The sequence below is a fragment of the Oratosquilla oratoria genome, chromosome 30 (genome assembly GCF_046742065.1).
Source record: "Oratosquilla oratoria isolate Oo_2021 chromosome 30, ASM4674206v1, whole genome shotgun sequence".
Classification (NCBI taxonomy): domain Eukaryota; kingdom Metazoa; phylum Arthropoda; class Malacostraca; order Stomatopoda; family Squillidae; genus Oratosquilla; species Oratosquilla oratoria.
In genome coordinates, this window is record NC_134806.1 from 52,156,133 (window position 1) to 52,168,632 (window position 12,500).

Below are 12,500 nucleotides of genomic sequence, written 5' to 3' on the forward strand. Positions count from 1 at the left end.
TATAGTATAATAGGCATTGACGGAAATGCATCACAGATTTTTCTGCAACACACTACCTTTATGGCGGTAACGAGCCTATCTCATATATATATATATATATATATATATATATATATATATATATATATATATATATATATCTATATCTATATATACAATGCTCACGATCAAAAGTAAGTTGATATTGAAAGCCAAAGTTTTTGGATCTTTTTTTAAATGTCAGAAATCACCATCGTTTCTATCCACGTGGACAGTATCTCACCTAAGAGATGGAATCCCACACAATGTTTCATGGGTCTGGTCCATAGGGGTGTCGTCCTTCGAACGGGGTGGTGGAGGTAGTCTCCTTTGAATGGCGAGATAAGTTTCTGATAATGAAAGAATGTTGCGAGGGTATGGTCCGTAAGGGTGTCGTCTTTCGTACGGAGTGGTGGAGGTAGACTTATTGGTCTCCTTTGAATGGGGAGTTAAATCTGATAAAAAAAAAAAAAAAAGTGGGCCTGGTCCGTAGGGGTATCGTCGTTGGAACGGGGCGGTGGAGATTGACTCTGTTTACTATGATAGTGGCAATAATTATTTCATTGATTGAAAAGCTGAGGACTGATTTCAGTATAAAATTGAGTCTATTTAGGGAAGGACACGAATCTCCATATTAAGTTGCCCCTTTATTTATGATCTTTTACAAAGGATTACAAAGGCGGAGCATGCCGACAGGAGACCTTTTGATCCATATCTAGGTCGGATGCGAAAAAAAAATTATATTAATAATAAAATGATAAATAAAAACTATGATAATGTAAATAACAAATAAAATACATAAATAAATGCATAGGTATAGTTAAACAATAAACAAACAGGTAAATAGTAAATAATAATAAATTGACATATAACTAATAATAAATAAAAATCAGACAGACAAATGATAACAAAACAAAAACAAATAATATAAGATAAATTATAATCATTACAGCATCTTACTTAGGTATTTATCTAAATTATTCTTAAAGCTTCGAACTGAATTACATTGCACTGCCTGTGCAGGAAGTTTATTCCATTCATTAACTACACGGTTGGCAAAGTTGTTTCTACCTACTTCCAAATTGAATCTATTTCCGGAGAGTTTAAGACCATTGTTTCTTGTCTGATTCTCATTCAATGTAAAATTTTTGTCACTTTTGATGTTGTCAATTCCCTTTAGAATTTTAAAGACCTGTATCAAGTCACCTCTGAGTCTACGCTTTTTTAGGGAAAACAGATTCATATGTTTTAGTCGATTTTCGTATGATTTATTTTTGATATTTGGAATCAGTTTTGTGGCTCGCCGTTGTACTCTTTCCAATCTGTCAGTGTCTTTAATGAGATTCGGTGACCATACGGAAACAGCATTATTAAGCTGAATAAAATCACCTGTCACCAAGAAGAAGGAATATGCTCATATAAACCGGAGACACACCCACCCCATCCTTCAGGATCGGACTAGTCAATTATTAAAAAAAAAAAAAAAAGGAAAGAAAGAAAGAAACCCATGGTAAGGCAGAGCTCTGTCAGTTTTGGCGATCCGTTTTTTTTTTTTTTTTTTTCGGCGTCAGGTCGCCTTCCCACATAGTCAGGGATGTCGGGAACTGAAGCAGCAAGCCCGCAGTGGGTCCCAGGAATCGAACTCACGACCGCCTAGTTAAGAGTTCATGACGGTATCCACTGGGCTGTAGCATCACATTGGAAAATAACATTCAGGATTCCAAACACTAGAATTTTGCTTATTTGTTTTGTTTATTTGCTTATGAGATACATGAACACAGCATTAATGAAATGGCGATATATGTCTATATATATATGTATGTATATGAACATAACATAAGAAAGGGGGAGACTGTAAGAGACCATAAGGCCTACACTAGGCAGTTCAATGCCCATTACCACTTGTCATCCCTTTCCATAAAGTTATTTAACCTTTTCTTAAAACAACCAATTGTCTCAGCTCTAACTACCTGGTTACTAAGTCTATTCCATTCGTTAACCCCTCTATTGGTAAACCAGTTCTTGCCTATTTACTTCTTAAACCTAAATTTGTCCACTATTACGAATCCTACCCTGCTGTCTTAATATGATGACCTTGCCTGCATCACACTTGTTAAAGCTCTTGTCCCATTTGAATACCTCGATTAGATCTCCCCCGTATATATACATACCAAAGGCTATTTCCTCCTTTGCGAGGGGGTAGCTGTATCAAAAAGACATATCTATTACATGCATATCAGCACCCATTTAACGCCTCTCCTATCTCAGCAAAGGATTACAAAGGATTACAAAGGCGGAGCATGCCGACAGGAGACCTTTTGATCCATATCTAGGTCGGATGCGAAAAAAATCATATTAATAATAAAATAATAAATAAAAACTATGATGATGTAAATAACAAATAAAATACTTAAATAAATGCATAGGTATAGTTGAATAATAAACAAACAGGTGAATAGTAAATTATAATAAATTGACATATAAGTAATAATAAATGAAAATCAGACAGACAAATGGTAACAAAACAAAAACAAATAATATAAGATAAATTATAATCATTACAGCATCTTACCCAGGTATTTATCTAAATGATTCTTAAAGCTTCGAAGTGAACTACATTGCACTACCTGTGCAGTAAGTTTATTCCATTCATTAACTATACGGTTGGCAAAGTTGTTTCTACCTACTTCCAAATTGAATCTATTTCCGGACAGTTTGAGACCATTGTTTCTTGTCTGATTCTCATTCAATGTGAGGAGGGGGCCGTCCCCTCCTCCCACCACACAGCTCGGATTGAAAGTAATAGAGGTAAGACATCATGTTTACACAACAGAGCGAGATGAGTCCACATGAAGACAATGTTGATGAAGTGGTGATGTAGATGGTGATGATAATGATTTACCTGAGGACAAGATGTATGAGTATTTGAATGTGCCAGTTTGGTGCTACTGTTCTAGAAGAATGTGTGAGTATTTGTTTCGTGGAGTATTACAAATCAACGTCTTAACTTTAAAATGGCAGAGTCACTGTTTCAGGCCAGTTCCCAAGAAGAATTGTTTCGTCAAGGTACACATTTTCAATGCTTTATGGGCATAATATATTCGTTATTCTATATACAGGTGTCTTAGTATATATATATATATATATATATATATATATATATATATATATATATATATATATATATATATATATATATATACAAGAAACCTAGAAAACCTCGGGCGAGTTTACATTCTTGGTAACCCATCCCTTCAGAAAAAAAAAAAAAAAAATGCAGCTCTTTGTATTTGTACATTATATACATTACTCTATACGCTTCACGTGATCTGAAGTTGATATAAATACAATTATGCCTACATATGTGGTCATATGCAACGGCTTAACTTCATGTGCTCTGAAGTTGATATAAATACAATTATGCCTATATGTGTGGTCATATGCAATGGCTTAACCAGAGCCACGAGGTGGTGAGTAGGCAGAAGATTAAGCAGCTTCGGGAAGGTAATAGGTGTGAGCTCAAAGAAGTCTCACCCGTGTCGAAGTCACCAGATCTGTTTTCTTGTGTGACCGAAGATCTTGAAGTGTCTGTGGTCGGGATTGTCGGGACAGAAGACGTTGTTAACGAAGTTAAAGGGAGAGAACTAGAAACTAGGACTTCACTAGAAATTATACTAGAGGGGTGGACTTCACTAGAGGTGATACTAGAGGTGTCAAACTTATTGGGATTTGTTACATTAGAAGCAGAAGAATGTGAAGGATCAACATTAAGGGTAGTTCTTGTACTAGGAATTATTAGATCTATGAGCCTAGGAGTATTACTTGAGGGCTCTAGTGTATTTGGAGTAGTTATTAAACTAGGAAGAGAAGGCGAGGGATCAACATTATAAGTTGTCCTTGTACTAGAAATGATTAGATCTATGAGTCTAGGAGTAGTACTGGAGGGTTCTAGTGTATTTGGAGTAGTTATTACACTAGAAAGAGAAGGCGAGGGATCAACATTAAGAGTTGTCCTTGTACTAGGAATGATTAGATCTATGAGCCTAGGAGTACTGAAGGGTTCTAGTGTATTTGGAGTGGTTACCGCGCCAGGGACGGAGGAAACTGAGGGAGCAGCAGAAGGGATTAGATCTGCGAAGCTCACTGTTGTGGTCTCGGTCGTTGACCTTGTTGTATAGTCTCCGAATTGGAGAGAGGTCTTCCCACTCGAAGTAAAACTTGCTTCTTCGGAAATGGTCTCCAAGGTTTCTGTCACGGACACCTGAGCCTCGTCATTACCTATTTTGGGTTTCTGTTGACTTTGGTTCTTCCCATTTGGACGCTTGTTCCTCCTGTTGAACCTCTTTAGGGGAGAACCGTGACGCATGGATCGATCCAAGGGACGCGTCTCTCCTCCCATGGCTTTGGCTGCCAGGATCTCTTCTCTTCCTTCCCTCGAGTTCGTGTTCTTTTCTTCAACGACATCGTAGTGTGGATCGTCTTCGTAGCTTTCGTAGTCTCCCAAGTCGATCAACCCATACGAGTCGTGATACAACTCGTCCGTATCTGAGTCTACATCTCCTCCGTACTCCCGAGAAACCAGAGGATCTGAGTCCCCGAGATTCTTTTGTCGTTCTCCACGCAAACCAGGGTGGTCCTCGGTCTTCTCCTCGAGGTTCTCAGGTCGTTCTCCACGTAGTCCATGACCCTTGACCCCGTTGTCCAGAGATCCTGAAGCACCGCTATCTTCGTGTACCTCCTCTACCTCCTCCTCTTCTTCCCAGTTCCTCATGTTCTCGGGAGAGGGATGCCCACAGACTTCCCCATGGTTGACTTCGTGAAGTTTGTTCGTGTCCAGACCAATCTTCTTGAAGGAATCGAAACATTTGTTTCGATTCTTGTTGCTGATCGTCGGTCTCCGAGAGAGGACGTAGAAGATCTCCACTTTGAGACCCACAAACTCAAAACAGGAGTAGATGCAGCCGTAGCTCTTGTAGTCCATTTCAAGGATATGATAGGGAACAGCTGGCACTGTAAAGAAACAAAATATATGTATGATATTTTCCTTATCTATTCATGTCTGAAAATTGTTCTCAAACAATATAACCCGGCCCTCGCGTCGGGACTCATTCGAAGCTTCGCGAGACTAAGAGCATGTTGCATGCAACATGTGATATGCAACATCCAACATGTTGAATGCAACATGTACATACTTTTAGGGTAGCTATCAGTGGCTGGCAGTGTATAGAAATGGGAAGATGTTATGTGAAACAACATGACCGAATACGCCTCAGAAGTGTGTGTATGTGTGTGTGTGTGTGTGTGTGTGTGTTGTCAGTGTCATTAGGTTGACGGGTGAAAGGGGCCAGGTGAGAACATACTATTTATGAATGGATCTGAGTGGATTTTGAAACATGTCCCCATTCACGTACATATCCGGTCGGATCCGGCTAAATCTGCCAAAATTAAATCGCACCGTGGATTGGCGTCCTGAGTAAACATCGCATTAGCATAAATATGTCATAATTACAGATTATTATCACAACCAATAGTTTGTATTTACTAATATATATATATATATATATATATATATATATATATATATACACACACGAGGCCTGTCTGCACGCAAGTAGGCGGAGGCTATATGTAAGTAGGCGGAGTTTATATACATAGGCGGGACTTATATGCAAGTAGGTTCATCTTATGTGCAAGTAGGCGGACCTTATGTGCAGGATAATTTCCTAAAAGAAATGGTTACCGATCCTACGATGGGAGAAAATACTCTGGATTTACTTTTAACTAATAATGAACACTTAACGAGAAACGTAAAAATGGGAGATAGTCTAGGCTCTAGCGATCTTCAAAAAATAAAATTTGATATCATATGGGAAGAATTAAATATTATGAATAACGTTCTAGTACCGGACTTCAGGAGAGCCAGTTTTGATAAAATGACAAAGTATTTAAGACAATTGGTCTCTTACAAGACCGACCCAGGGGGCTGTGACGAGGTAACATACACGGTCAGTCCGGACGTCATTAGCGCAGTCAGGTCACGGAGGGTAATATGCGTACCTTGGGTTAGGTCACTTATAAGCGCGAGGTCAATAGCCCGGGCAGCGATTTGGATGAATTGTACAGTAACCTAACAGCTTTAGATCTAAATGCACAAAATAAGATTATTCCCCGCAAGTCAATATGGAAGATTAGTAATACTTCTAAATGGATGACGGACATGCTGAAATATGAGATCGGAATGAAAAGAAGACTTTACGCCAGAATAAAAAACGAGGAAATATACCTTAGATCCAAATATAACGATATGGCAAGACTGATTAAAAAGAACGCGCGCCCAGCGAAACGTAACTGCGAAATTAAGGTTGCCAGACAAGCGAGATCCAACTCAAAGGGCTTCTTTAATATCTACAGAAAAAAAAATGATAATAATAATAATAATAAAGAAAGGAAAGGCCCAATTAAAAACGACGAAGATGTCATGATAGAATCGGAGGAAAAAAATGGGTCAGGCATTTAACAAATATTTTCTCTCGGCCTTTACTGAGGAGAGGTCAGATAAAATACCTGACTGCGAACCGATTCTCAGTAGGGATGAAGAAGGTAGACTATTTAATATCAGCAATAGTAAGGTAGAAGTAGTCAAACAGATTGAAATAGTTAAAGCTACAAAATCCCTGGGTCCAGACGAAAAATTTCCGAGAGTGTTTAAAGATTATAAATTTGAAATCTGCGACAGGTTAACAGAAATATTTAATAAGTCGGTAGACACTGGTTTTGTGCCTATTGCTTGCGGGCAGGCAAACGCTGTTCCTGTTTTCATAAAGGGAGATAAGTCGTCTATATGCAACTGCAGACCAATCAATTTGACATCAATTATAGGTAAAATGCTTGAATAAATAATAGTTAATAGAATCAGAGATCACATCGAGAGACATAGTTTGATTCGTGAGCATGGTTTCTCCAAGGATAAGTCATGTGTGACTAATCATCTATCTTTTTACACTAAAACATACAAGGCGTCAGATAACAATGATAGTTACGATGTTATTTACCTTAACTTTAGCAAAGCGTTAGACGAGGTGCCGCCCCAGGGACTATTAAATAAAATCAAAGCCCATAGCATGGGAGAAAAAGTGTTAGAATGGATTAGAGCTTGGATCAGTGACAGAAAACAGCGGGTCACCATAAATTGTGTAAAATTCAAATGGAGTGTTTCTAGTGGAGTTCCCCAGGGCTCAGTTTTGGGTCTCTTATTGTTCATTATGTACATAAACGACTTGGGCAATGGGATTAATAGTGATGTTAGTAATTTTGCGGACGATACTAAAATAGGAGACCTAATTAGGTCTGGAGACGACGCCGAGATTCTGCAGGATGATCTTAACAAATTGTTAACATGGCCGGTGAAATGGCAAACGGACTTCAATTTCTCAAAGTGTAGCCTGTTAAACGTAGGTTTACACAATCCCGAAAGCAGATACAGCTTAGATAACACGTTTTTAGAGAAAACCGAGTGCGAGAGAAACTTGGGAATTCTAGTGAGTCCTGACCGTAAATCCAGGAAACAGTGCATTAGCGCCAGGGATAAAGCTAACAGAGTATTAAGTTTCATTGCTAGGACGGTTACGTATAGAAGTGCAGAGGTAATTATCAAACTCTATCTAGCGTTAGTTAAACCCATCCTTAACTGTACGGTACAGTTTTGGTCTCCGTCCTACAGAATGAACATCAATTCACTAGAATCAGTAAAGAGGAGAATGACCAAAAAGATACATGGGCTCAGAAATTTACCTTGTGAGGAGAGGCTTAGGCATCTTAAATTAAAACTCTCTAGAAAGACGCAGAGTGCGGGGTGATCTAATAGAGGTGACGCAAACAAGGTCATCATATTAAGACAACAGGGCAGGACTCGCAGTAATGGGTTTAAGTTGGGCAAATTTAGATTTAAGAAGGAAATAGGCAAGAATTGGTTTACTAATAGTGGTCGACGAATGGAATAGACTTAGTAACCATGTAGTAAGCGCTGAAACTATCGGTTGTTTTAAGAAACTGTTAGACAACGTTATAGATTCGGATGACAAGTGGTAATGGTCTCTTGCAGTCTCCTTCATTCTTACTCGTATGTTCTTATGTAAGTAGGCGGAGCTTATATACAAGTAGGCGGATCTTATGTGGAAGCAGGCGGATCTTATGTGCAAGTAGGCGAAGCTCATATCCAAGTAGACGGATTTTATATGCAAGTAGATGTAAATCTTATGTGTAAGTAGGCGTAGATTATATGCCAGTAGGCGGAAGCTATGTGCAAGTAGGAGGAGCTTATATGCAAGTAGGCGGAGCTTATATGCCAGTAGGCGGAGGCTATGTGAAAGTAGGAGGAGCTTATGTGCAAGGAGGCTGAGCCTATGAAGAAATAAGCCTAGCTTAGGTGCACGTGAGCGGATTTTAATGCAAGTAGGCGGAGCTTATGTGCTAGTAGGAGGAGTCTATGAGCAAACAGTCCGAGTTTAAGTGCACGTGAGCGGATTTTAATGGAAGTAGGCGGAGCTTATGTGCTAGTAGGAGGAGCCTATGAGCAAACAGTCCGAGTTTAAGTGCACGTGAGCGGATTTTAATGGAAGTAGGCGGAGCTTATGTGCTAGTAGGAGGAGCTTATCAGCAAACTGTCCGAGTTTAAGTGCACGTGAGCGGATTTTAATGCAAGTAGGCGGAGCTTATGTGCTAGTAGGAGGAGCTTATGAGCAAACAGTCCGAGTTTAAGTGCACGTGAGCGGATTTTAATACAAGTAGGCGGAGCTTATGTGCAAGTAGGCGGAGCCTATGAGCAAACAGTCCGAGTTTAAGTGCACGTGAGCGGATTTTAATGCAAGTAGGCGGAGCTTATGTGCTAGTAGGAGGAGCTTATGAGCAAAGAGTCCGAGTTTAAGTGCACGTGAGCGGATTTTAATGCAAGTAGGCGGAGCTTATGTGCTAGTAGGAGGAGCTTATGAGCAAAGAGTCCGAGTTTAAGTGCACGTGAGCGGATTTTAATACAAGTAGGCGGAGCTTACGTGCAAGTTAGGTGGGGCCGTCTAGACCGTGACATCACGTGGACCCCAAGGTCCCGTTTTAGGCGACTATGACAAGTAATTACCCTCGTAAGCTTTATCGCAATTCTTATCTCCGTAATGACACAACCAGGCGGATGATGCCGACCTTCATACCACGGACGGCAGTACATTCCACTGATAAGAAACCCGCTGCCCCATTGTGACCGACAACGGTTCGCCACCCCCTCCCCCGCTTCGTCTGAATAAAAACCAGCGCTTCTGTCCTTAAGGGCAATGCCGCACCGAAGAAGTGCGTGGTTCTGGTCCGTAGGGGTGTCACCAAAGTCTCCCCCTCCTAAGATAACCCCAAACGGGATTGTCAAACGGAAAAAAATCCTCCCAAAGTCTCTAAAAATATCCTTAAAAAAAAAAAAAAAAAAAAAAAAAAAAAAAAAAAAAAAAAAAAAAAAAAAAAAAAAAAAAAAAAAAAAAAAAAAAAAAAAACTGACTTACCTCCTTTGGAGATGACCTGAAGGAAGGGATCAGGTCGTGTCGGGTCAAGTGGGGTCACTGACCTGATAGTAGCACTCTGGTTGACGGGAAGATAGTTGACGTCCAAACCACGGGTCACTATCGACACGACTTGACCTGTAACCAACCACACAAAAATAAAAAATAAAAAGATATATCCCAAAAAAATGAAAATATTAAAATAGAATAAATAGAAAAAGAGATAAATAAAATAAGTAAATAAATAGCAAAATCTCATTTACATAAATTTAGAAAACTGTAATTCTTCAATTTTTGAGAGACAAGGGAATAAGAAAAATAAAATAAATGATAGTAATAATAATGATAATAGTAGTAATAATAATAATAACAACAACAACAACAACAATAATAATAATAATAATAATAATAATAATAATAATGGTAATAATAATAATAAGACAGTGCACACAACACCTACCAGTCACTGTAGTGTTCATAGAAGTGCAGTGTCTCACTGCTACAAATGTATTTGGCACCTCCATGACGTGGAACCATGTCCCAGCGAACTGCAACACGTATAGAAAGCATTAGAGGCGCCGTTGACCAGCATTACCTTCAAGTAATTCCAACTTTAAATATATTCACTAAATCAAGAAAATATATTTTCAATAAAAGATACAAATTATAAGATTGACGAGTTAAACACCATATGAGGACGGAGCCTTTATTTGTACGACGTTTCGCTTATTACAGCTTTTTCAAGTACAATAAGCGAAACGTAGTACAAATAAAGGCTCCGTCCTCATATGGTGTTTAACTCGTCAGTCTTGTCGGCAACTGCCACTTTCATGAAAATTATAAGATGTTTGTTCAGCTTTTTTGTGGAATGTATAATGTTCTCAAGGTTGTAGCAGCTGATACAAAAGATAACGTTGATTATTTATATATATATATATACATACACACACACACACACACACACACACACACACACACACACACACACACACACACACACATATATATATATATATATATATATATATATATATATATATATATATATATATATAGATATATGTCGCCCTGGCTGGTAGTGCGAGAGGTAAATGCAAGGGTAGTGGGTCAGGGATTGGAGATGGTTAAAGAAAATGGAGAAAAGTGGGAGGTGAGCCAGCTGTTGTTTGCGGACGACACCGCGCTTGTGGCAGGATCGGAGGAGGGATTGAGGAAGTTGGTAACAGAGTTTGGGAGAGTATGTGATAGAAGAAAGCTAAAGATAAATGTGGGTAAAAGTAAGGTGATGAGATGTACAAGGGGTGAAAGTGGCAGTAGACTGGAAGTGAGCATTAAGGGAGAGCGACTGAAGGAAGTGGATAGTTTTAGATACTTGGGTGCAAATGTGGCAGGAAAAGGTGGAGTGAAGGTGGAGATAGAATGTAGATTGAGAGAAACGAGTAAATGCCTTGGTGGATTGAAGAGTGTAATGAGGAATAGACATTTGGGAATGGATGCTAAGAGGAGACTATATGAAGGAGTGATTGTGCCAACAGCACTGTATGGGGCAGAAACATGGAACATAAGAGAAGAAGAGAGAAGGAGTTTGAATGTGTTTGAGATGAGGTGTCTGAGAAGTATGATGGGGGTTACTAGGCTAGACAGAGTGAGAAATGAGGAGGTGAGCAGGAGAACAGGAGTGGAAAGGGAGTTAGGAGATAGGGTTGATGAAAGAGTATTAGGATGGTTTGGACACATGGAAAGAATGAGTGAAGAAAGACTAGTAAAAGAGGTATGGAAGGCAGATGTGGAGGGAGTGAACATGAAAGGACGTCCTAGGATGAGGTGGATGGATGGGGTGAAGGGGGCTTTGGGGAAGAGGGGAATGTCTGTAGAGGAAGGACGGGAGAGGACAGAAGACAGGGGTGAATGGAGAATGGTTGTATATGGATGATGCTGTGATGCATGATGTGGAATGGGTGAGGGGATGGGGGGTGAGGTAGTATGTGTGAGGAAAATTTGATGCACCCCGAAGGGATTTCTCCCCGTCCTCTCCTTTTATGCATGGGGGGACGGAGAGGGGGGGTCGCTGATTTAATGAAGCGGCCTTGCTGTGGATGTGCTGTGTCTTGCGACACTGCTTCTGACCCAGGGCAGTGGACAAGGTGCAGGGATGACCCGTCATTCGGGAGGTGCTAAGATATGAGGGAGGGTGGATGGGTGTGGAGTGTATTCAGGGATGGAATAAGTGGGAATGATTTTATGCCTTTGCTTTTTGACTACCTCCCTTTTAAGGGGGAAAAAGCCTTGGTATATGTGTCTATATATATATATATATATATATATATATATATATATATATATATATATATATACATATATATATATATATTGTGTGTTTTTGTGTGTGTGTATATGTATATGTATGTACATACACAATATATATATATATATATATATATATATATATATATATATATATATATATATATATATATATATATATATATATATATATATAAGTTTGATCAGAATCACACAGCATTGTTTCGGTATTGACTGTGTTTTACGCACACAGTACTATAGAGTGGTGCCCCTACGGACCAGATCCACACATATTTCTTGTTAAGACTGGAAACAAGTTTACTCGTAAATAAATATTATATGTATATATTTTTTTATTTTGCTCTTTCTCCTAATTATTTTATTCCTGCTATTTCTCTTTTATCAGACTGTGTGCTCAGTGTGATATGGTCATCATATACCTCCAGTTTACGTTTATTTATGTGGTTAAATTCATTACTCAACATCATTATGAAGAAAGAGGAAAAGAGAAAGAGAGAGAGAAAGGTGGAGGATCGAGAGTACACGAAGGCTGCACTTCACCTCTATGGGATAGACAGGTCCTGCACTGGTCTGTTGGATTCTGTCTCGATTTTGACCATGTGAGCGCGGGTTCGAGTCCAA

The 12,500-nt window shown here is 39.2% G+C and overlaps 1 protein-coding gene across 1 annotated transcript in view; it reads right to left on the bottom strand.

Moving 5' to 3' along the window:
• Positions 1-3,353: 3,353 nt before the first annotated feature.
• Positions 3,354-12,500, bottom strand: part of LOC143041366 (uncharacterized) — a 15,520-nt gene continuing 6,373 nt past the window's right edge. Inside the window, exons 2-4 of the mRNA XM_076213197.1 lie at positions 10,015-10,102; positions 9,558-9,692; positions 3,354-5,028 (exon numbers count right to left, since the gene is read on the bottom strand). Coding sequence (XP_076069312.1) covers positions 3,455-5,028; positions 9,558-9,692; positions 10,015-10,102 — 1,797 coding nt within the window. The 3' untranslated portion in view covers positions 3,354-3,454. The remainder of the gene's footprint in view (positions 5,029-9,557; positions 9,693-10,014; positions 10,103-12,500) is intronic.